We start from the raw sequence: 26781 nt of genomic DNA on the forward strand, positions 1-26781 counted from the left end.
TTAACAACAGTATGCACTGTCTGTTTATCTCTATCTGCCATACACACAATCTGCCTTTCTTAATGGGCTATGTGCACAATATCCTATCAGTCCCAATCAGCGGTGCACACTGTCTGTTTGTTGTTATCCACTGTTCACACTTGTTATGTACTGGCGGGCTTGTCCCTCCCAGCTATATCCTGAGGGATGTGTCTCGGGTTGCACCCGGGACACTTTGCATGTTGGTAGGGCCCATGTAAAGGGGGGTCTGGAAACAAGGTGTAAAATAAAAGGGGGTACCGAAACCCGAGGCGGGATTCTAGTACCGCACAAATGTTCTACTTGTGTGTGTCCCTTCGTTGCGATGTGTGCTGCGCCTAGGCCCAACAACCACTATTCCACGATCAGTGGCTCGAGAACCCAACAACACTGTCCGTTTGTTTCTTCTGCATAAGAAGTCCATTAGTCCATAAGAACAGTGTGAAATATACTATATTGGCTGTGTGCTTCCATGTACATGTATCCCTATCTGCTGTGTTCTGTGCCTGTCTCCACCAGCTGCGCACACTTTAAGTCAGCTGTGCCCGCTATCCGGTTACCCCGCTCGGCTTGGCGCGCTACTTCCGTTGCGTCATTCCTTCCCGCGCGCGCTCACAGAGCACACTCACTGGAGCTGGTGGAGTTGAGGATCACGGTGATCATCAGGGTGGCGTTCTCAGCGCTGTACTGGCACGGTGGGAAGTCCACAATGGCAAATGTTGAGAAGTCTTTGGTGTAGAGGCCCCTTCCGGTGAGGTTGGTTTGAAAAGTACCTGGCGACGAGGGGGCTCGAGCCCTAGCATTGCTTACGCGCCCTACCTGCACTTGGTCTGCAGTATCCACCCCACGTTGCTCCTCCCACTTCGCTCATACGGCTGAAGCGGGGACGCGGAATCAGAGGCGTTTCTGTTCAGGTGAGGCCGTCGGTGCCTGCCGCCCATAGTCCTGCCTTTTACCGCCTCGACTTCCCTGCACCTCATCCTTACGGAGCCCGCACGGTAGTGCACAGTTGCCTGAGCAGCCAGGCGTATAAGCACCACCCCCACCCAATGCACTGCAAGCCTCAGAATCTTGGCGCCCAACGTGTGCAGCGCTTTGGCTTGAGATACCGCCGCCTAGGCACTGTACTGGCGAGGAGCACAGGCAGGCACGATTCCTCCATCAGTTTTCTCCAGGAAGGAGGACACTGAGCTGTTGAACACTGCTAGCCACAGAGTTAAGTGGCACAGGGTAGGACCCTGCATAATTACACAGCCACCAGGGTGTGTGCTCTGTTTTGGAGAAGAGGGGGATTCTCCAGCCAATACTACCCGGGCAAAAAAAAAAGCAAATAGACAGATACAAGAAAGAAAGGAAGTGTTGTTGGGTGTTTCTCTCACAGCCAGAGCCACAGCCACACAGCTCTACACCAACTAAGTTACCCCAGGCCCATCAGCACCTGCAAAGTGCCCGCAAGATGGCTACTGTACTGCCTGTCGAACCTTTTATGCAAGATGGTCCGCCATTAGCGCAAGTGAAAAAGTGGAAAGATTGGCTTGAGACATACTTCGTGGCAGTGGATCTAAAAGCTGAACGACAACGCCCTATGCTGTTACACCTGGGTGGTGCGGCCCTAAACAAACTGGGAAAGTCGGGATGGAAGCCGACCCACCCCACACATATGCCACATTTAAAGCAGACCTAACTGCATTTTGAGCCTCTCGCTAACCCCGACTATGAACGTTTTCTACTGAGGCAGGCAAAGCATCTTCCTGAGGAGTCTGTGGATAGTTTTTACGCCCAGCTCAGAGAACTGGCGAGCACATGCACGCTGCCAGATGCCAACGACGAAATACGGACACAATTTATTCAGGGATGTGCGTCCGCAAAAGTGAAGGAACATATACTTCAAGTACCGGGGATGCCAATGGCTGATATGTTAATGGTGGGGATGTTTAAGGAGCTATCGAAAGTGCGAGCAGCGCACATGGAGGCAGCGTTGCAACTCCAGGTAAAGACGTAGCCAGTTAACGCTGTGGCACCTGGAAATCCCGCAATGAAGCCGGAGCGCTGCAAAACACAATCTACTGCTAGAACCTGCAATGGATGTGGAGGGCCGTTCCCCCACCAAGGACCATGCCCTGCCCAAGGAAAGAAGTGTTCAGCATGCAACAAACTCCATCATTTTGCAAAGGTATGTGCATCATGGAGAAGACCACGGAATAAACAGGTAAACATTGTGGACACCTCCCAAACCATGGAAGATAAAGAGGACATGGATGACGATGACGTCGAGGGAGCCGTACACGTGATCCACGCCATGCAACCAGACGGATGTCCAAAGAAGTGGATCCCGAAGTGCCAGACACCCAGTCCAGGCACTAACAGACACTGGGGCGTCCATTAACATCATGGCAAGCTCCATGTTACAGACCTCTCCCTGGACCACCATCTCTGAGACAAACAATGAGCAAAGTGTTCGCTTATGGATCAACAGCCCCACTTCCATTGGCTGGAGTTTTCACCACCGAAATCACTCATAATTCTCGCTCTACTCAACCCAAAGTCTATGTCACCCAGGAACGGTCCAGAATATTATTAAGCTGCCGTACTGCTGAACATCTACAACTGGTGGCATTTCGCAATTCACCAAGAGAGTGGTAAATCTCTGGTGGACACATTCAAGGTCTTGTTCAAAGGGATCGGGGGTCTCAGGATCACATGATCGGTCTTCACATGAATCACATGTGACCCACAAGCATCGATGAGTGGCGTTTCATCTTAGTCCAAAGGTGGAGAAAGGGCTGAAGAAACTAGAGCAGGTTGACATCATCGAATGAGTCGAGCGACTGACTCCCTGGGTATCACCCATTATCATTGCAAGGAAGCCCAAGCAGCCAGGCGAGGAGGGAATCTGTGTTGATATGAGGCTACCCAAGCATGCTATAAAGAGAGAGCATCATCTGACTCCCACAGTCGATGACATTGTGGCCGAAGTGAGTGGCTCTTAGTGGTTCTCCAAAATGGATCTACGAGCCGGATACCACCAACTTCTGCTGGACCCAGAGTCAAGGGCCATACCACATTTTCAACACATGTGGAACTCTGAAGGTACAAACGTCCCAGTTTCGGAGTCTCCAGTGCTTCAGAGGTCTTTCAAGACACCATTCAAGGGATTCTGGCTGGCCTAAATGGGTTCTCAACGTCAGCGATGACATCCTTATGCATGCCCTAGAAGAACACCTAGACCACCTATGAGATGTTTTTCAGCTCTTGTGAGACAGTGGTCTCACTCTCCACCAAGAGAAATGTGCATTCCTCCAGAAGGAGATAGCCTTCTTCGGATATTTTTTCTCTCAACACAGAGTGTCACCTCACCCGGCCAAGGTCTATGACATTAAGATGGCACCGGCTCCCACCTCCGTGGCTGGAGTGAGGAGTTTCCTCTGTATGGTGACATACTGTGGGCGTTTCATCTGAAACCTGACCGACCTCACCGCTCCCCTGAGAGAACTCAGGAAGACCACCACCAACCGGGAATGGGACCCCAGCCAAGAGAAAGCATTTCAAGATACCAAGTGCGCCCTGTCAGCTGACACCACCCTGGTGTACTTTGACCAAGCCAAAGAATCAGAGCTGTTGGTCGATGCCAGTCCTATTGGTTAGGGGGCGGTCCTGTCACAAAACCAGGAGGACGGAGAATGGGCACCCGTGGCATATGGAAGCCATGCCCTGACAGAGAAGGAAGCGATTGCAGTCCACTGGGGTGCTCGCATTTCCATTTATACCTCTACAACCAGCCATTCACAGTTCACACAGACTACAAACCTTTGATCCCACTGTTCATGGGAGCCTCCTCAAAACTTCCACCAAGGTTTGAAAAGTGGATCCTCCAATTTCAGGAATATCACTTCTAGGTTATTGCTCTGGTGAGCAGAACCTAGGTGACTTCCTGTTGAGATATGCTAGACAAGCTACGGAGAAAGAGGGGTCAGCGGCGGATGAAGTGGAGGAGTACGTAAAATTGATAGTGGAGCGATCCCGCCCCCAGCTCATCTCATTGGAAGAAATTGTGAAGGCCACAAAAGAGGATGAGTGCTTGCAGATGGCCATCTCTGCCATGACATCAGGAAAAAGGCACCTGTTACTCGACAAGCTGCTCTGCAGGACTGAAGAAGCATGCACTAAGCTGAATGCACTCGACAAGGTCCGAGGAGACCTAGTGGTATCCACTGAAGATTGCCTCATGGGAGGATCCAGTCTAGTGATTCCCAGGACTTTGCGACAATGGGTGGTCCATCTGTCACATATAGAACACCACAGATTTGTGAAAACGAAGTCTTGTCTGTGCTGTAAGGTATGGTTTCCCAACCTCAATGACCTCGTAGAGCAAACTGTTCGTGACTGCACACTCTGTCAAGCGACTGGCGCAGCTGAACCTCCAGCTCCGATTATAACTGAAGACATACCACTGCACCCTTGGGACATGGGGAGTGCAGATTTTAGGAGTCTCCCAGATGGGAGACACATGCTAGTGGTGATCGATGATTTCTCGAAATATCCAGAGGTTGAGATCCTGGAGTCAACAACGGCAAACAACACCATACCAAGCTTGGAGAAGATAATGGCCACTCGCGGCCTCCTGAAAGAGCTGCGCACAGATAATGGTCCTCCTTTCTCTGACCATGAAGTGGCAGAATACTTGCAGTGAAGGGGGGTGCAGCATCTGAAAATCCCCCTAAGGTGGCCTCAAGCCTACGGAGAGGCAGAGCGCTTTATGCAGACGCTAAACAAAGTTCTTCGGATTGCTTTGGCTCGTGGCCAGAACCTGGAGTGTGCCTTATACACTTTTCTATGAAAATACCGACTCACTCCCCATTCTACGACTCAAGTTAGCCCTGGATCCATCTGCATCAAAGGGGTGGTGGGGGGATGTTACTCCCCAAGTGAATCAGCAGTCGAATCTACAACAACAAGTATCAGAAAGGTTAAAACAACGAGTCCAGAATGATCGCATGTCCAGAATCCGTGGAGCCAAGGAGAGACCCCTGGTTGTGGGAGATTTGGTAATGGTAAAGATTCAGAATCCACAAGGGAAATGTACACTCCCAACCGAGTTAGCTCCCTGAACTATTCAGGCAATAAAAGGAATAATGGTAATTGCCAGGAAGGCAGGAGAGACCATCACGAGGAACATATCCTGTTTCAAGAAGTACAGACATTCGGAGAACTCAGACACTGGGGTACCTTCTGAAAGGGAAGACATGGACACAGAGTCTGGTGACATTTCACTACCGTCAGTACCCCGTGAGGGGTTAGCCTCCTCACCTGCCAGGGGGGACCCGGTGTCTGCCTGGAACCCAGCGATACCAAAGGGGATGATGGATGGAGTGCTTGAGCAAATCAAACACTCATCCCCAGTCAACTGATCTGGGTTTAATCCATCATCATTCTTTAGCTCACTCCACCACCCCAGTTCAGACATGGCCATATGCAAATCAGTCTGACCCTGTGCCTCATGGGAACAGTCCAGCCCGAACTGCCAAGCCATGTCTTCCCTGGACCGGAAACAAGCATCCTGGGACCTGTTTCGGATTCATAATCCTCATCAGCCAGGCTATCTTGAATCAAGTAGTAGAGAGAGCAAAGGACCCACGTCTGGGCATACCCTGCCAACTCAGGGCGAACAAAGCGATACCAAAGGGGATGATGGACGGAATGCTTGAGCATATCAAACACTCACCCCCAGTCAACTGATCTGAGTTTAATCCATTCTCTTTTTTTAGCTCACTCCACCACCCCAGTTCAGACATGTCCATATGCAAATCAGTCTGACCCTGTGCCTCATGTGAACAGTCCAGCCCGAACTGCCAAGCCATGTCTTCCCTGGACCGGAAACAAGCATCCTGGGACTAGTTTTGGATTCATAATCTTCATCAGCCAGGCTATCTTGAATCCAGTGGTAGAGTGAGCAAGGGACCCACGTCTGGGCATACCCTGCCAACTCAGGGCGAACAAAGCGATACCAAATGGGATGATGGACGGAGTGCTTGAGCAAATCAAACACTCACCCCCAGTCAACTGATCTGGGTTTAATCCATCACCATTCTTTAGCTCACTCCACCACCCCAGTTCAGACATGGCCATATGCAAATCAGTCTGACCCTGTGCCTCATGTGAACAGTCCAGCCCGAACTGCCAAGCCATGTCTTCCCTGGACCGGAAACACGCATCCTGGGACCAGTTATGGATTCATAATCCTCATCAGCCAGGCTATCTTGAATCCAGTGGTAGAGTGAGCAAGGGACCCACGTCTGGGCATACCCTGCCTACTCAGGGCGAACAAAGCAATACCAAAGGGGATGATGGACGGAGTGCTTGAGCAAATCAAACACTCACCCCCAGTCAACTGATCTGGGTTTAATCCATCATCATTCTTTAGCTCACTCCACCACCCCAGCGACTGTCACAGGCCAAATGTTGGGACTGGCACACCCGAATGGTCTTGAAGAATGTCAGCAGCCCAAGTAATCTATGGAGGTGTTGGTCCGGACCATGAGAGCTGTCGCGGGAGTGGGAGGTTCCACCTCTGGCCCAGTTCGGCAGCCTCTTCCCGTCTGAGGGATTACGTGTTAATATGATGCCAAATTTAAAAAAACATGTTTCTGATTTCTCTCTCGCTCTCTCTTTTTCTCTCTATATCTCTCTCTCTGGTATTCATTCATGTTACCGTTATGTCATGCCATGCAGTAACGTTTTGACATGTTAGAATTGTTTTGTTCTAAATAAAAGAGGAATGTTATGTTCTGGTGGGTTTTTCCCACCCAGCTATATCCTGAGGGTGTGTCTCAGGTTGCACCTGGGACACTCCACATGTTGGAAGGGCCCATGTAAAGGAGGGGCCGGAAACAAGGTGTAAAATAAAAGGGGGTACTTGAACCCGAGGCAGGATTCTAGTACCGCACAAATGTTTTACTTGTGTGCGTCCCTTCATTGCCCTGTGTGCTGCGCCTAGGCCCGAAAACCACATTCCACGATCAGTGCTTTGAGAACCCAACAACACTGTCCGTTTGTTTCTATCTTCTGCATAAGAAGTCAATTAGTCCATAAGAACAGTGTGAAATATACTATATTGGCTCTGTGCTTCCATGTACATTCTGTGCCTGTCTCCACCAGCTGCGCACTCTTTTAGTCAGCTGTGCCCGCTATCCGGTTACCCCGCTCAGCTTGGCGCGCTACTTCCGTTGCGTCATTCCTTCCAGCGGACGCGCTCACAGAGCACACTCACCCGAGTTGGTGGAGTTGAGGATCATGGTGATCATCAGGATGGCGTTCTGACCGCTGTACTGGCACGGTGGGAAGTCCACAATAGCAAACGTTGAGAAGTCTTTGGTGTAGAGGCCCCTTCCGGTGAGGTTGGTTTGAAAAGTATCTGCAACAAAAACACAGAGAGGTTTGTGAGACAAGAGAAGCGTCCATTCTCTCCCTCGCCCTCCGGCCTCCCACACTGGCACATATACCAACTTCACTACCATTCATCACTGTTCCATGGGTTTTATGCTCCACTACCCACTCACCATGGGGCATATTATCAAGCACAGGCGATAAAATTATTGCCCCTTTATCGGCAAGAAACTGCGGCGATAATGGGCTTGATAATATGCCCTTGTGAATTCCCATATCAGCCCAGGTTAACACCAGAACCTGGGCTGCTATTGGAATTCACAAGGACATATTATCAAGCCCATTATCGCTGCTTTAGCGGCAGTTTCCTGCCGATGAAGCGGCGATAATTTTATCGCCTGTGCTTGATAATATGCCCCCATATCCTGTAAAGAAGGTGCTGTATTAAATAAGCACTTGCCTATAGTTCTAACAAGAGGACGTTATTGCTGTTCGATGAGAACCATCAAAGCGTGTCTAAGATGATTAGTCTTTTATTGTAAATACCTTCCATTGACATGTGATTAATGAGATGGAAAACATCGAGTGCGTGAAATGATGACATTTTGTAAATGAAATAGTGTAATTAGTTTTTGTATGCAGCTGCACATTAATGGGAGGGATTCAGTTTGGGTGACCAGAAGTTTGAAGCCAAATACTGGAACATTTCACACAAAAAATAAGTACTATAATTTTTCTTCAAGCGAGCGCTTGATTAGCACTCGTTACTTATCATGCGTTTAGTACGCATGCCATTACAACGCGGTCATTAGTATGACCGCGTTGATAGTTCGCATACCTTTACTACGCAATTCGGAACAACTAATTGCATTAGGGGGCGCTGGATGTTGGAATAGTAGAATTTACTATTCCAACTCCAGTCTGTGCGGACTTTAGGGAAGGTGTTGGATTTTAAATCCAACACCTTCTCCCCCCTAACACAAGTCATTGTTCCGACTTGCGTAGTAAAGGTATGCGAACTAACAACACGGTTGTTATAATGACCGTGTTGTAATGACATGCGAAGTAACGCATGCAAAGTAAACCCTGTTCACCTGCTTGTGAATAGCACTCGTTGCTTTTCATGCGTTTAGTACGCATGCCATTACAACGCGGTCGTTAATACGACCGGGTTGATAGTTCGCATACCTTTACTACGCAATTCGGAACAACGAATTGCATTAGGGGGCGCTGGATGTTGGAATAGTATAATTTACTATTCCAACTCGAGTCTGTGCGGACATTAGGGAAGGTGTTGGATTTTAAATCCAACACCTTCTCCCCCCCTAACGCAAGACGTTGGTCCGATAATTAAATTGCTGCTTTGAAACAACTGGTAACTATCCCTCCTTTGTAAAAATTAAAAAAGCACCTCCCGCCGTTTTCAATCGACACTCTCTAAAAACCCAGACATAAGCTACATTTCCTGAAATCTGCCAGGACGTCTGGTGAAAAACTAGGACCGTCCTGACAAATCCGGGACGCCTAGTCACCCTAGATTCAGTTGCTTATGGGATTTGTAGTTTGTGCAGCACGTGGGACTTTTAGATGGGTAGTTTGAGTGACACTCACGTATCCTGTAAAGAAGGTGTTGCATTAAATAAGCACTTGCCTGTAGTTCTAACTAAAGAGTGTTGCCGGCCATGCCGGTCTCCTTTAACCAACTCATGGGTGCACTAACACACAGGGGCATGATCAGCAATTGTCTCTCATAGCTGCTCATCAAAGTCCTACCTAGCACGTCGCTGCCCATGTCTGCATAAGAGGCCTGACCGTCCACCCCGCCTCGGCTGCAGAGCTGACAGGTTTTCAAATGTATTAGAATTGCATACCAATGAGCACATCTAATGTCACAGGAAACAATGTAAGGCAACCTCTTACATTAATGACAAGGAAGTAACACCAATGAACTAATTAAAACAGCTTAAATATATGCTATAGTCATAAAATAATATCAAGCCTCATTTAAATAGGGATGTGCCATGCAAGTGACTGAAGGCATGATACAGGCAGAAGTATACAATATATGGAAAATATATAACCTGTGGGTAGTGAAGAACTGCTGCACGCAAAGCAGCTACTTCGACCACCTATATAGGTCAGGGAAGTGCTCGTCTCGTCAAGTTAGGGCTTCCAGTACCCGTTTATGCTGTCTGAAATAGTTCTACAAGCAGATGAGTGTGACATTCGGATGGCAGGGCCTAGCCCTCCTCATTAGGTGTGAGCTAGTACCTAGTATGTGTGAGAGGTGATTTCTAAATGCGTGAGTCTCACTCATGATGAGTGAGACTTGAGACGTTCCCTTTTTTGGTCTCACCTGCTACACAGCGCATGTGTTGTCTGTTACCGACATATTTTGGGCTTACTAAGAACATAAAGGTGTTTTGGATCCCGCCCATTGCTTATCATTGGTTGGCTTTCCTGTCACTCATTTGCCTGTTTCTTATTCATGTCCCAGCTTGTCAATCAAGTTTTTGTCCTTCCCTTGTAGCATTGCCTTTTTATCATCAATTTTGATTGGCTGGCTTCTATACTTTCACTGCTTGCTTTTCAAGCCCTGCTTTTTCTTTTCAATTAAGCCCTCCCAGAGAGTGCATGTTTTTTCCAACTGTCTCCCTTTTGCTTCTCCATGTTGCTCACTGTTGTTCATGTGCTTCTCACCACCCCCCTCCATGTTGCACTCAACCTCATGCACTTCCCCGTTGCTTTCATACACATATGCTTCACCCTGCATACTCCACATGGCTTTTTTGCCTGTTGCTTCTCCTCCCAACCCCTGCATATAGGAAACTGATGTTTTGTTGCAATAGCTCTCCCTCCCCCACTTTCTGCCTGGTTATTTGATGCAACTTTGACTGGAGTGCACTGGGTTCCTGCTAATCAGGTCCCCAGTGCCAGTGTTCTTGCCTCAAAACAATTGACTAGGCTTTTATCACCTCTATAAGTCTCTAGTAAGTGGCACCTCTGGTACCTAGGACATAGGTACTAAAGAGGGTACTTAACCCCTTCCACGCTGATGACGAGCTGGGCTCGTCATGAGGTAGCCTCCTGCTACGCTGATGACGAGCCCAGCTCGTCACGTAAAATGCGGTTTCGCAAAACTCCGCGTACGAGCGGAATTCCGCCCGCACGCATGCGGTTAAGAGATGCAACATATCTTGTACCACTCTAAAGGACCCAATGGATTTAACTCAGATCTCTTGACTAGGGGTGAATGTATGATTTATTGAGCATTCCATCCATTATTTGTTTGCGTAGCACTCTAAAGGACACAGCACTAAACTCAGGCAGACTGCCACTGCAGGCTGAGGGACAATGTGCTCTAAAAAGTGAAAACACGACATGGCACACACCCTGTGTGCCATGCCTCCTAACACTACATGTAATATTTGTAAGTCATCCCTACAGAAGGCCTTACAGCCCTAAGGCAGGGTGCATTATATTACATATGCGGACATACGTGCATGAGCAGATATGTTCCTGTGCTGGCCAGTTCAATTGCTGACAGTACAAGGGAACAGGGAAGCCATCTTAAGATGTGTACTGCGCACTGGTCAAAACTAGTTTCCCAGCTACATAATGGTTTCACTGAAACATATGGTGTTTGGTATCAAACACACCACATTAATAAACCCACACTGATTCCAGTCCTGGATTTATTAATATTTGCCTCCAGAGGCAACCCTGGAGGTACCCTCTGAAAACTTACCAACATCCAGTGTATTGGCTCACTGGTCCTGTCCAACCCGCCACCACAGACGGGTTTCTGGCCCCCTGGGGGTGAGAGCCACGCTCTCTGAGGTCGGGAACAATGCCTGCTCTAGCAGCAGATATTACCACCTCCTCCAAGTAGGATGACGAGTAATCAGCATTTCAAGGCAGGAGGCTTCAAGAGCCTCCACCGCCTTTGATATGCAATCCTGACTCCCCCAGACAGGGGAAATTCCACCCCCTGCCCAGGGCCTATTTGACACCAGGACAGGCAGGAAAATTAGATACAACAATATTGATGTCCTAGTGCTCAAGGCAGAAACAATATTGTCAAGAAATCTGCGGCATCACAAGTTGCACCAAAATTACAACATACCTCCCCTCTTGCAATGAATTTGGGGTAGGGGATGCCTCAGTCTGCTGCCACTATTAAAATAGCCCAACTCTGATAGACTTGACAAACATTTACAAAGCCCACATTCACCTAGTGTAACATAGAAAAAACGTGAGAAAGCGAGATGGCACCTCACGGGCGCAACACCAATGGGACCCCTGGCTGGTACTCACCAGGATGGCCCTGTTATCATCATTGGTACCATCAAGCTATAACGGAAACGTGTCCTAAACCCAAAGAAAAGATCGTGCGTGATGCACTGAACAAAAATTATATGTGACTCAACTTACAACATTTAACACATAACACATATTCTATTCTGCAACTAGGACTAGTTCCTTTAATTTTGTTCCTATTTGTTGCATACAAAACATATATAGAATTAAAAAAGGAGGTTGTGAATACTACCAATCGATTCACAACCTACTCACAGCCGACATGTTTCATTGCCTTGGTTTGTATCAGGCAATTTCCTCAGGGCATATAGGGCAGGGTTCCAGGGCTGATTGAGCGCCGGACTTCTCCTCACTACCGTAACAAGAACGGAGGGAGACTTAACAAAGCTTACCATTGGGAGCTGTGATCCTGTTCAAATTCCTCTCGGCTGGTATGAGAGGCTAGGATTATTGAAGGTGCGCAAAGCCCAGTGTCCTTTGCAGTGGCATTGAAAGGTATATGCCCTGAGGAAATTGCCTGGTACAAACCAAGGCAATGAAACATGTCGGCTGTGAGTAGCTTGTGAATCGATTGGTAGTATTCACAACCTCCTTTTTTAATTCTATATATGTTTTGTATGCAACAAATAGGAACAAAATTAAAGGAACTAGTCCTAGTTGCAGAATAGAATATGTTTTATGTGTTAAATGTTGTACGTTGAGTCACATATAATTTTTGTTCACTGCATCACGCACGATCTTTTCTTTGGGTTTAAGACACGTTTCTGTTATAGCTTGATGGTACCAATGATGATAACAGGGCCATCCTGGTGAGTACCAGCCAGGGGTCCCATTGGTGTTGCGCCCGTGAGGTGCCATCTCGCTTTCTCACCTTTTTTCTATGTTACACTAGGTGAATGTGGGCTTTGTAAATGTTTGTTAAGTCTATCAGAGTTGGGCTATTTTAATAGTGGCAGCAGACTGAGGCATCCCCTACCCCAAATTCATTGCAAGAGGGGAGGTATGTTGTAATTTTGGTGCAACTTGTGATGCCGTAGATTTCTTGACAATATTGTTTCTGCCTTGAGCACTAGGACATCATTATTGTTGTGACTTAATGAGTGGAGGGCGTCCTAGTTCTTGTGTTTCCCTCTGTGCTCCTTCTTGTAGTCCAGGAAAATTAGATAGTCAGGAGGTATGTTCACCCTCAGGCTAGTACCACCCCTAAGTTGGGCGACCTGAAGTGAATAAGACTAGGAACATTCCACCATCTTGGTTTTGGTAGAATTAGGTCCTGTAGATCAGGGCTATGCCCACTATCCACATGAAGTGGTCATATAGAGGGTGTAGTCATCCTAAAGGAAGGCAGTCCATTGGCTACTACCTGACACTCCATGTAATGCCCCTAAATACAGTTTTTAGGTTGTACCCCTGATACCAGGATTTCAGATTTGATGGACACAAAGAAAGAGTGAACAAGGAAGATTGCTGACACGAGAACAGAGGAGCAACTACTGACTTGGCACCAACCAACTTGGCAGCCTGCCTGCTGCACCGGACCCTCATGGAGTAACCAACTCGTCCTGCCACTGTGCAGACTCCAAGAATTCTGGAGGGCTGCCAGTGCTTCTAAAAATTGCCAGAGAACTCCCTTTTAGGAGAGGAGCTACTCCCCTGCAGTCGCAGGCACCAAAGAAGCAAGTTCTGGTTCGATTTGTGCCACTTACCGGGACTACCGATGCTGTAGCCACCCAGGAAGAGGTTCCCTTGCTCCCACAGATCAGCTCTATCCTCCCTCCTTGTGTGGGGAACCCCAGACCGAGCTGCACAGCACTAATACCTGGGTACCAGACCCCTTGCAACAATCAAGGCTTGTTGTGTCCAGACCGGACACCAGCACTGAGGAAAACCAACCTGTACGGAACAGTGAGACTCACATTGTGAGTGGCCCAGCTGTCCTGTTTGCCCTGTTTCTGCAGAACCAAGACAAAGAGTGAGCCTCCGACTGCCGCCACCCAATACCTCAAAGTACCTTTGCACCCGCACCCCACAGCCCGAGTCTGAGAGAGGTGACTGTGCCAATGGGGTCCTGAGACCCTCAACAGTTGAGCCCACCCTTGGGTTTTCCTGGACTTGACCTCTAGTCGCCGCCTGCAGCCTCTTTGTACAGGCCTCCTCAACCGCCAATGTCTGCCGCAGCATGAACCCTACCCTAAAGCACCACTGCACCTAGCCCCACAGCCTCAGGAGAGGTGGATCCAAGGTGTCCCTACGTGCCTGAACATCTCAAGGACTGAGTCCCTCGTGGGTTCACCCAGACTGGCCCCCTAGTTGCAGCTTGCAGGCTCTTTTCAACCAGACTGCTCCCCATTGAAGTGAGCGGGGCATCCGACACTGAAACATACCTCTGCACCCAGCCTCCCAGGTGCCACCCAAGGGGACCTGTTGGTGTTGCCTTGGACCTTGCTCCCTACTCACGTCAAGTCAAAGAGAAGAGTTCCGTAAGTCGCTAACAAGTGCCTGAATGCAGTATATGTTTTTCACCCAAAGGATAGAATAACTGCTCCAGAAATTGCAGTGTGAACTTTTGAAACCTGTAAAAATTCCGAACTCAAAAAGTACTTACCCGATTCTGATGATCTTGGTATTTAAATTCATTAAAAAATGTGTGTATTTTTTTGTTAATTGGTGTCGGAATTCTTTATTGAGTGTGTGTCTCACTGCCTTGATGTGTGCAATAAATGCTTAGCACTAACTACCCTAGGATAAGACTACCTGCTCGTCCACACTACAACAAAAGAGAGAATTTAGATTATAATTTGTGCCTCTGTCAGACAATTGGGGTTTGCCTGGACTCTTTACACAGTGTACCTCGTTGTGGTCCACTATGTAAAAAGCCACATTCCTACAGCGCACCTCAGGTTTCTTCTCCCTTCCACACCCCACTGTTTCACCCTTTGCTTCTTTTCCCCACTCTTATATTCCCCTATTGCCTGTTCGCCCGTGTACTTCTCCTTCGCCTGCTCCACGGAGTTCTCTCTCCTATTGCTTCACCTTCTCATACCCAGAGCCCTCACGTTGCTGCCAACCTCCAGTGTTGCTTTCACCCAGTCCCGTGTTGCTCCCCCCCCCCATTTTAAAAAAAATATTTGTTACCTATCCAAGTTGGATAGGTAACTAAACAGAACAAGCATTTACAATGCAATAAGTCTCGCATTTGCAAAAGTTAGAGCAATTGACATTGTAAATGACAAACCTTTTATTTATGTTTTGGTTTTGAAAAGAGATAAATAAATGGCATTTTCATTTACAATGCCATTAGCTTAATCTCTCGCAAATGCGAGATCTATTGCATTTGCAAAGCAATAGGTCTCGTACTTACGCGAGTTTGAGCTATTGACATTGCAAATAACAATGCGTTTTATTTATGTTTCAAAAATCAAAACATAAATAAAAGGTATTGTCTTTTAGAATGCCAATAGCTCAAACTTGCTGCAAGGCATTTCTGCAAGGCATGTCTGTATCCTGTAGGAAGTATCTCACACAAATGTTTTACAAATAAAATGGCCTAGAGCAGATACGGTTATACTCTTATTTAAGCGTTTGTTTGACGTGTTGGGCATATTCTTGAAGTACAGTCAGATATTAAGCAGGGCCGCTAAATTCGAAATTATTATTTATGCCAAAAATCCCCCCTGATGCACAGGACGACAGTCTGCCGGAATACCCCTGCTTCACGCTCTGACCACACCTCCAGCAGAGTGTAAGCTTGTATTCTTGCAGTTCCTTAGTTGTCTTGGAAATCTCGGCGTTCGGCAGCTCCGACAGTGTTTAAAGTCTACAAGTAAACTAGTGCCATACTCTGCACAGTGCCCCAAGGCCATCAAGAAAGGCACGTTAAGGCGCAGATTGGAACCAAGTCCGCACCATATGCTCAGCGAGACAAAGCAACAAGATGCACTTCTCACAAAGACCACACAAATACCAAAGATTCCCTCCCACCTTCCATCTTGAATGATTGGTTTTGTTTATTCGCCTTTAGCGCTATTTTTAGAGAATGGAAGTGTTAATAATGTGTGTATTAGAAGAATCAAGGGGTTTAGGAGGCACCCACACTAGTGAGCCGCTGCGCCACACTGTGTTTGGGAGGAACTCCAAGCTAGTTTCCACCTATCCAGTTGGCACAGTCCCACAGATACCACAAGATGTATATGCGCCCTTCAGAACTGGCACACAAGTGTAGCACACTAGTGGGTATCGGTAAAAGGTTTGAGTGATGAAGTGTTCGTGGCAGGCTGTAAATACTGAGGGAGTAGTTTAGGTGGAATGTACGAAGAAGAAATAAGGAGGGGGGTGATTGTGGCTGCTGCAAATAGTAATTTGAGATTCTTTAGGAGAGTATAAAGACAATTGCGTTGAACGTGTGTTTCGGGATAAAACCAGCATGTTGAATGTGATGGGGCATGCCAGGACATTTATTACAGAACCAGGTGGTGTTGGTGAGGCCCAGTTGAAAGACTGATAGTGCGGGCAGACGGGCTGTAGGAAGGGTGGGTGTTTAGGTGTTTGCAGGAGGTCTAAATGCAAGGGTAATTATGGCGTGAGGTTATTTTTCCTATATGAAGGAAGGTGTGGGTGGGGCAGAAGGATAAAAATAATGAGACACAGCCCCGAAACAATGCAACAGCAGCACGATATTTCTGAGTGGCGAGGACAGACCACATAGGAGGCAGGGTGCCATCAAATGGCGGTAAAGAATTCACAGAGGTGAGGGAAAGTATTTTGTGAGTGTGAGAAAGTAGAGACGGGTGTGGAGGGTTTTGGAAGATGGGGCAGCACATTGTGCATTGCCTGTTGTGGTGAGTGGGAGGATTGCCCTGCGGAAGTAGGTAGGGTAGCAGTGTGAATCGTCTCTGCTGCAGCAAGAAAGTCTAGGGACTGGGCAGGAGGACAGATTTCGGCGGTGAGCGGGCACAGGAGTAGCTGAAGCTGAGAGCCTATCACTGCAGAGGAGGGGAGGTGGCACTAGGAGGGCAGAAGGCACGAGGCAAGAGAAGCGTGTCTCTGGCGGCGGGGCGGACCTCCTCACCGCATGCACATACCTCCTCACCGCGTGCACATTAGTGCCGAGTTTAGGAAAGAAGCGCCGGATGACAGAACTACTCACTCATGGAAGGTGGTGAGGGATGAACGGGCTTTATAGTATACAGAAGGTGGTGGGGAGGGCGACGCTCCCTTCCTTGCCACCCCCACCCCCTGCTAGTTTTCGTGTGCCAGAAACGCAATGTCAGGTAAATAGGACAGCAAGCATTATTTTGATTCAGAACTACCTTTTTCAAGGTGGATAACAAAGCTGTTCACAGTGGAATTTGGTGGCCTGTCTACAGCCTCTTTAGAAGCCTTGTTTGTTCCTGAAGCTTAAGTTAATCTACAGTATTTATTCACCGTGCCGTGTGCCGCGCATGCAGAAAACAGTTTAAAAAGTGTACAAACTAAGGCGCGAGGCCGCCATGTTAACTACGTAAATATGTGACGTGCAGTGGGGGAAGGAGGGCAGGTACGGAGCGCATTTAAAAGTGATTGCGCGACGCTCCGGTAAAAACAACAAAGCCACACGAAGGGCATAGATGGGGGAGTTATGCAAAATAGATGGCAGAGGACGACTCCGGCTCGCACGCTGAAGGACCAGGCAAGTTCAAACATCCCTAGAAGCCTTGGGTCGCACCCTGTTTGGACTGCACAGTCAGGAGAAGCCACTGGTGCAAGTCACACGAGCCCAAGAAAAACAAGGCCTCAAGTGAGAGCAATAAAGCAACAACCTCTCGGCATTGCTGTGGTGGGGGTGGGGGAGCGCATTCCTTTGAAGTCTATCAGAGCGACCGCGGTCGCTTTGATGTTCTTGACTTGTCTTGCTTTGTGGGAGGGGTAGGGGGAGTGAATTACTGTGCACGCGCCTGGTTCACATGAACTGTACACGATCCGCAGCTAGGTAGACTTTTCGGACCGCTTACTATAATCTCGCCTATCAATCCCTTCGGGATAGGATAGGCGAGACCTAAAAACAAAGCGCCTGTGTCATTTTTTAAGGTGCACGCATGCATGGTGTGTATGCCTCAAAATGACATAGGCGACTGCCTCAAAGGCTTTTTTTATTCTTTAGCTATGCTGCTCAGAATTGGCTTTCACAATGCTTGCCTCTGCTGATCAGTGTGAACGAGGTAACTTGCTTCTCTCGTGCTCAGTTATTCCTTACTGCAGGGGCTCGCTGGCCCACCAGTGTGTTTTCCTTTCTTTCTTCAGCTATTTTTCTCTTTATGCTTCCTACCTCACTTGGAATGCTTGCGGACCAAAGTTCTGGATTTTTCACCACTATGATACATATGTAAAACTGTAAAATAGATCTGCTTCCTGAATTGAATGTAGAAATTTCTAATCCAATCAAAAATTTAGATTACTGACACTAACTAATGTTTGTCAGTGTTCTGTGTTCAGTCTCACAAAACAGACATGAAACATTTATTTGAGCGCCAAGAGACCCAATCGTGAATGTGTGCTTTACAAATACAGATATGTTTGTTATGTTATGTGGAGGCATTGGATGCTGTTACTTTTGAATATGTGGGTTTACATTAGCATTTTAATAGCTTCATTACTCACAGACTATTCGCCGTTCATAGGCTTTAATTGCCCTTTCCCTCATCATGTGCCTTCACCTTGAACCAATAACTGTGCCGGAGGCAATTATCTGAGGATGATCTCTGTTAATGTTCTAGGCTGAGGGCAATAATGCTAAATGCCCCCTCCTTCATGGAGCGCGCTGCCTCTTGAGTCCTCTCTCTCATTGGAGTTTGAGAAAACATGTGAGATCTTGCCCCTGAGCTCGGACTCCCTCAGCTAGGAAAGTGGGCTGAGACCCCCAAGAACAGTAAGAAAGGGAGGCAGCATCTTTCATCCATGGCTTCCTGGCTGTGGCTGTATTTTTGGAGGTGAACATGTAACAGTGGTGCGTGAACTGTTCTCCATCATGCGACGTGGACTATGTAACTCCGTCTGTGAATCCTTTTTTTTTTTTAAAAAGAACTTTATCATTTTGACAGTACACAAAAAACTTAGGATACATTGATATGCAGTTACATTGTTTCACCAATCCTCAATCATTATTTGATTAACACATATGTAAATCATTGTGCCGCCATTGTGCATTGAGGACCTGACCTGGCAGTTCGGTTTAGACTGTTCCCATGAGGCACAGGGTCAAGACTGATTTGCATATGGCTGGGTCCAAACTGGGGTGGCGTAGTGGGCAAAAGAACGATGGAGTTAACCCAGATCTTTTGACTGGGGGAGAATGTTTGCATTGTCAGGATTCTGTCCATAATTTGTTTGCTGTGACACTTTTTGTCCTAAGTGGAATGGGTATGCCCAGACGTGGGTCCCTTGCTCACTGTGCCTCTGGATTCAAGCTAGCCAGGCTGAAGAAGGGTGAGATACCCTGAAACCAGTCCCAGGATGCTGGTTTCCGGTCCAGGGAGGACCTGGCCTGGCAGTTCGGTCTGGACTGTTCCCACGAGGCACAGGGTCAAGATTGGTTTGCATATGGCTGGGTCCAAACTGGGGTGGAGTAGTGGGCAAAAGAACAATGGATTTAACCCAGATCTTTTGACTGGGGGAGAATGTTTGCATCGTCCGTTAGCCCTAGCTCATTCCATTGGCACTGTCTACTTGTATAATTCCTGTAATTATACCACATTGTTTATGAACTTTATTCTGGAAGTTGCCTCCCCTGGCTAGGTTGTGTGTCTTTCCTCCTGCTGTTGAAGGTATTCCCGTAAAGGCTGCCATACGTCCTTTTGGCAACATGTGGGTGGTTGTAGCTCAGCATATAGCTCACATGTAATGTCACAATAAGCTACCCTTTAACTGTCTGTTTCTGTCTGGTAGCCCAGCGTATAATTATTTTGCGCTTCGCTAGAAGCAGGGTCACCGCTGTAATTCTGCGATTACTTTTGAGCAGTATGTCCACATAACCTATCAGCGCCAATAACGGGCAGGGGGTCTGTTGTAGCCCAGTCATTTGCTGCATTATGCTAAATACGTCTTGCCAATAGGTGTTTATTATATTACATGTCCAAGTCATGTGTATGAAAGAGGCTGTTAACGCATTGCATTTAGGGCAATGTGTGAATTTAGCAATTTTTATGTGGGTCATCTGCTGTGGTGTAACATAAGCCCATCTAAGTATCTTGAAATGAATAAGCTTGTGTCTATGATTACATCCCTAAGTGTACTTTGTATACGGGCCAGTACAAACTGATCCATGAATGAGGCTGTTGAGAAGTGGGGGTCTGCTGTCTGGGAGAACATGTGCCCACCAGGGAACAAGTCGCCTATGGTGTCTACCCCCAAGTGAGCTAGCGTGTGCCTAGTCCGAGCTTCAAGTGTTGGAGGAAGCAATGGGTTAGCTGATATCGGCAGCACCTGTGAGTATAGTGTCTCCCTCCCAGTCTTCCTAAGGAGTTTTTGCCATGCCCAGCAAGTAGTAGATATCGTTTGTATGTCATGTGGGCCGCTTGCCCCCACACCAATTTTATTAAATGCGTGCAGACCTGTTTGGAAAAAATGTTAGTAAGTGGGATGGGTATGGAGACGGGGTAGTACCACAATTTTAATGGTGGCTATCCGCCCGCCATTGACAACAGTAGTTTGACCCAGCGTTCCATTTGTACTTGTAGACGGTCTAACACTGGGCCATAATTAAGACGTATCACTTGTTCTTTATCTCTGTGCAAGTGAATTCCTAAATAATTGGTCTCCGCTTCACACCAGTGTAGGGGGAATTCTCCACACGAGCAATCCTGCACTCCCGTCAATGAAAACACTTCAGATTTGCCCCAATTATTGTGGAGGACGGATAGGGCTCTGAAACGTTCTAGTTCCCCCAGCAGCGGCTAGATGTTAACCTCTGGTGTACGAACATACAGAACCACATCATCTGCATATAAGGTCACCAGTACCGGCCCTGCTTGAACTGGAACCCTATATGTAAGTGATCCCTGTTGAACTAGCGCATGAGCAGGTCCATTGCAATTACAAAAAGTAATGGAGATAAAGGGCATCCCTGCCTGGTGCCTCTAGTTATGGGAAAAGGTTCTGTTATGGTGCCGTTGAATCGAACACAGGCAGTCTGTGCAGTGTACAGTAGTTTAATCAAGTCTGCAAAGTCCTTCAGGACGCCCATCTTAGCCCATATGGCATGTAAGAAGGGCCACTCCACCGAGTCGAACGCCTACTCCGCATCTAAAAATGCCGCTACTGCGGGGGTAGTCGGATTTATTCTGTTAACCACAGAAAAAAAGGTCCTTAAGTTTAGAGCTGTGGATCTGTGTGCTATAATTTGCTCCATAAGTAGGGACAACCTAGTCGCCAGCATGTTTGCTGAATTTCATAATCCAAATTAAGCAAAGAGAGCTATCAATACAAGCCACACTTTTCAGGATCTTTGCCAGGTTTAGGTAACAATATCAGGACTGCCTCGCTGAACGAGGGTGGAAGTATTCCTTCCTCTAAGGCTTCTGCATTAACCTCTAGTAAGTAGGGGGCCAGCAGATTCTTATATGATTTGTAGAAGGTGCCAGAGAACCCATCGAGGCCCAGGGCCTTGGATCCACCGATAGCCTCAATAGCTTGTTCTATCTCATCGGTTGAGAATGGTTCACTTAAGAATTGTCTGTGCGCATCAGGGAGCCAAACCATAGTTATCTCGCATAAGAATTCCTTAATCCCATCTGCACTGGTTGCTGCCCTTGTAGTGTAAAGATCCATGTAGAATTGCAATAATGTCTGCTTAATGGCAACCGTTCCCACAGCCATCCCTCCGTCTGGCTCTTGCAGGTTAGTAATATAGCTCTGCTTATAATGTGGCTGGAGCAGCTGTGCAAGCGTGCGACTTGTTCGCTCCCCCTCCCCATACCTATGCCCCTTCGCATATTTTCCCAGGAAGTGCGCTTCTTGTTCTGCTGCTTCAGTATATTCTGCCAATAATTCTGTCCTGCGGTTCATATGAGGTGCGTTATCTCGTGCATGTCTTGCCATGTTCTCTCTATCTAGTTTGGCTAGTTCTTTCTCTAATCTAGCTAAGCTGTGCCGTAGGTCCCTCAGCACCCTTGGATGCATGGAAATGCATACCTCTGATGCACGCTTATAGGCCTCCCATAGAACACTCTGCGTGGAGACCGATGCTGTGTTATGGGCAAAGTAATCCACTATTGCTGTGCGCAGTGCCTCTCTAAGGACAGTGTCTCTCAACACCATGGTAGGGAACCTGCACTGCCTCTCAAGCCTTCCCTCAGCCGGTACTTGTATTGACAGGAGTACTGAGGAGTGGTCTGATAGGGTGCAGGGCAAGTGTACTACTGTTTGAACCCATGGACGCATTGGTCGCGATAACAGCCAGTAATCTAGTCTCGTCCATGTGTTATATTGTTGTGCATAATGAGTATATTAAGTGCTCTGAGGGTTAAGGTGTTGCCATGTGTCCTTTAATTCCCAAGTGTTATGAATTTCTGTTAATACCATCCAGGCAGGAACAGGGCTTGCTTACCGGAGACTCAGCAGTACTGTCCAATCTAGGCTCCAGCACAATATTCAAGTCCCCTCCCAATAGAATATAATTGACCTCTAGAGTGTCTAATTGCGACTGGAGCTGTTCATAGAAGGCCGGATCATCTGTATTTGGTGAGTATATATTGGCCAGCAACACCTTGTGCCCTACCAGGACCCCTGTTACCAGAAGAAAACGTCCTCCTGGGTCTGTATACGTTGCAGTATGTACAAAGGACAATTGTTTGTTAACCAGTATCGCTACTCCTCAAACGTATGTGCTATAGTTCGAAAAGAACCCGTGGGGACCCCAGGCAGATGCGAACTTACGTAGAGAGGAAGGTGATACGTGTGTTTCTTGTTGATAAACTATGTCTGCGCTGTGTTGACTCGCATATTGAAGTACTAGTCTACATTTCTTTTGATTATTAAGGCCTCGTACGTTCCATGTCAGTATGGCGACTTTCATGCTGTGATGTATTTCTACCTTATGTGCCAATGTGAGTAGTCGAGCATACTATATCTTCTCTGTAGGATGTGGATAACGCATAGGACTGTCAACTGAGCTGGTGTAACTGCATCTTTGAACATTTTAAACATTTCTATACCCCTCCCTCCTCCCTCCCCACCTCCACCTAGCGGCTGCCCACCAGGTGCTTCCCCTATGTTTCCTAGGATTAACTGTGTGGCGAACTTCTCCATTTCAATACCATTGTGAGACCACTGAGGTAGTGGCAATGCCACGTGGGCACCCCGCCCACTAGCGATGTTCTAAAACATTAGTCCCACTACGCATTCTTCTCTGTTTACTCAGGCTGGCCCCCCTCCCCTCAAATCCACACCACTTATCTTCGGTTAAGGCAGTATTAACAGACATTTCACACAGCTCCACTCTGCCAACAGGACAAATCAACTAGCTGTGATTAGGTCCGCACTCATGTCTGATTGGGCTCCCTGTGATGCTTCTCCTGGGGAAGTGCCACCATGTAGATCGCCTGCCCCCACATGCTGCTTGCAGAAGGTTTGGACATCTTCAGGATTATCAAATATTTTCGTCTTCCCATTCACGTCTACTTTGAATCTCGCAGGATATAGCATCCCATAGCGAAGGCCTAGCTTCCGCACCGCAGTCTTCGCTCCTGCAAACTTGCGCCTCACGTCCTGCCCCAATGCAATGAAGTCCAGGTATATGGAGACATTTGATCCCTTCCAGGACAGAGTTTCAGCTTCTCTGGCGAGATGTAGCGCTGTGTCTCTGTCTTTAAAGTTTAGGAGTCTTTCCCATATGGGTCTTGGCGGGCACCCAGGGCTTGGCCTGGGCCCCAATGTTCTGTACGCTCGTTCAACTACAAATGTGCTTGTAAATTGTTCAGACCTGAACAAGTTGGTCAGTAGGCACTCGACAAACTGGTATAACCGCCTTGTGTTGGTAGATTCAGGAATTCCCATGATTTGCACGTTATTGCGGCTGATCCTTGCTTCCAAATCCTCGTTCTTGGCTGCGACTGTCTTTATTATGCGTTTGACGTGCTCCACGCGCTTAGTAGTTTGGGCTGCTCCATCTTCCAGATCCGATATACTCCCTTCTGCTGTGTCCAGGCGGGTTTCATGATGATCAATCCGTTCACCCAGCCCGTCAAGCCGCCTATCTAGTGCATCAAAGCTGGTTTCTAGGGCCTTAAACCCTGATCGCAGTTCCAGCAGGAGCGCAGTGGTATCTGGGGAAGCCGGTTCTCCCGTTGCGCCGACGGACATTTAGCCTGCCATACCTGTAGTTTGTCGGCCCTCTGGTGCCTTGGACGCTTCAAATTGCAATAGGCCCTGCTTAGGATCCTTGCACACCATTCCCTTTGTTCTCAATCTCCATCCCCAAGTAAGTGACGATGTGCTGGTTCCACTGGTGTGTCCCCACCCCCCCACTGCAGTGTACCTCTACTCAATTATTACAATGCTGGCAAGTCTTTGGTTGAGGTGGTGTTGGTGTTTATCACTGAATATGACATGGAAAATGTAAAGTATAAAGATAATTGTTGTGAGTTGTGGTTCTTTGTAGCCTCTACCCAGTCTCAACGGCTGTGTCTCGCTCTCCCAGATGATTGCACAGCCGTCTCCGCCTTCTCCTCCTTACCAGGCACAACAAACGGGCCTTTTCTCTTTGTGCACCTTGATGTTTGGTTTAGTGGCAGTTCCCAAAGTTCTGCATCTATAGCGTGCTTGATTAGGGTCAGACATGTGAGTAAAAAATCCTAGGCCATCAACTAGATGAATGAACAATTTGACCTAGACCAATACTGAAAGGAGCAATCAAAGAAGAGGGGAATTAAGTAAGTGTTTTTAAGTTTAATTTTCTCCAGCATTTCAGGCATCAACAATGACTTTAAATGAACTTTGAAATGTATTATATATATTATGTATATGTTATGTACCTTACTTTTTAATATTTAAATATATTGTGTATTGATTAATGTTTTATTTCTTAGCATATATTCTGTTTATTGCAATATGTCTATATGAATTTTAATTTACCAATTAAAAACATGTTTTTTACTTAATTCCCCTCTTCTTTGATTGCTCCTTTCAGTATTGGTCTAGGTCAAATTGTTCATTCATCTAGTTGATGGCCTAGGATTTTTTACTCACATGTTTGGTTACCCTGCCCTAGGAGTCTATATATTATCACTACCCAGGGGGTCCTTGTTTTTCTCATTGATTAGGGTCAGAGCCTGCCCTATTGTGCTCACGGGCGCTCCCCGTTCTGACCCGCGGTGCTTCAGCGGGTCCGACAGTGTGGCCTAGGCGAACAGGGATGCGCTGGAAAGGGAGACCGCAGTCCTGCTGGGCTCAGCCCTGGCCACAGAGCGCAACTGTTACAATCTTGTACCCGAGCAGGCGAGGCTTACGCGACACTGACTGCACCAGTGCTTTTCCTCAGTCCATGCACTCCGCAGGGGTGAGGAGAGGGTGAATCTGCCACTCGCAGTCATTCGTCGCTGCTTCCAGGGAACCCACACTAGACTACGGTTTTTCCTCTCTGCCGACTCTGTGTGCAAATCCTTCCCGCCCCAGTGACCATCTTGCAGTGCGACCGATGGATGTTTCTTTAGCCGGTTACTCATTTAAACGGTGATGCAGGAGAACAGTGCTCAGTCCGGAAGATGCTTTGGGTGTTCCGATTTCAGGAACACTTCATTGTAGTGAATTGAATTGAATTGAATTTATCACATTTGCATAGTTACTTAAAACCATTGCAATACAAATTTCAAGTAAGACAATAAAATCATGATGAGATATTAATTACACATTTGCAAAATTCATGTATCAATAAAAGCTTACAAACAGTTAAATTGTTATCTGATTAAAAATGCTTTGTTCTTCATGCAGATAGCTCTAAATATAAATTGTGCGTTCTGCCCGGCTTCATTACTCTGTCTTGGCAGTGCTATTAACCAAGAGAGGACGTTTTTTAAAAGACCAGTCCAAGCGCTTATATGGAGGCTTCCCAAGTCGACCTTATTGGGGGCAGTCTCGTATCATTGTTAAAAGGGTGGATACAGTAATCCCAATTATTTCAGCTTCCGGCCACCTGCATGAGTTGAATGCCTAAAGGGCTACGCCTTAGCCTGCAAGGAGTTTAGGTGTTCAATGGCATTTCTTTCTCGGCTGCATCTAGGAATCTCACAAGTCTATAGTTTCATTGAGGTGTTGCTGGGTCAAAGCATGCCAAAACTACTTGTCTCCTTGAGCAAATGCTCCTTTGGTTTAGGGGGACACTTAGCAGCTGTCTCCTTTCCTGTGTCAGCTCCTTGCAGGAGCATAATAAATGGATAATGTCACCCTGGCCATTTTTGCACCGACTCCAAGATGTTCGAGATGGCTCCCTTTTCCATGGTGGAAGATTCTGAGTGCACGGGATCAAGCCAAGGTGATGTTTTAAGAATTTTAATTTCAGTGATTTCGGGTAGCCCAAATTAAAATATTTTTGGGGAGCTAGGACTTTGTAATTGTTCAGAGTCATCCAGGTGTGCGATCTTGCAGAAAAGGCTGCTTTGTACTCCACCAATGCCAACTGTTTCAAGGATTTCCAAACTAGTTTCTTAAAAGCTGGATGGTGGGTCTATGTGTTCCAAAGGGACAAGAGTCCAATGCATGCTAGAGCCTTCTGAATACAGCTTCTTGCAGGAGAATCCTTCCTTTGTTGAAGATCTTGCCATACAAGCGGATTTAGAGTTTTAGGGCCGATAGTCTGATTTTATTCCAGTAGTTGATGTATGCGCCATATCTGGCCCATGATTGCTTCAGGACGCTGATTTCCAGCCTAATTTGCACCAGGGAAGTGTAGTTTAGAAGGCTAAACGTGCTTATGCATGCTTTTACTAAAGTTGCATCCAACTTTTTAGCGTCTCTGCCTCTTAAGGCTTCACTACCATAAATTATTGTGGATAGGATTTTAGCCTGTGCTACATTCAGTAGGGGACTCGGCGT

The 26781-nt window shown here is 47.2% G+C and overlaps 1 protein-coding gene across 1 annotated transcript in view; it reads right to left on the reverse strand.

Moving 5' to 3' along the window:
• The window catches only part of UPK2 (uroplakin 2), a 71427-nt gene that overhangs the window by 39076 nt on the left and 5570 nt on the right, over positions 1-26781 (reverse strand). Inside the window, exon 3 of the mRNA XM_078683940.1 lies at positions 7286-7429. Within this exon, the coding sequence (XP_078540066.1) occupies positions 7286-7429 (144 nt within the window). The remainder of the gene's footprint in view (positions 1-7285; positions 7430-26781) is intronic.

Source organism: Lissotriton helveticus, chromosome 3_1, assembly GCF_964261635.1.
Source record: "Lissotriton helveticus chromosome 3_1, aLisHel1.1, whole genome shotgun sequence".
Lineage (NCBI taxonomy): Eukaryota > Metazoa > Chordata > Amphibia > Caudata > Salamandridae > Lissotriton > Lissotriton helveticus.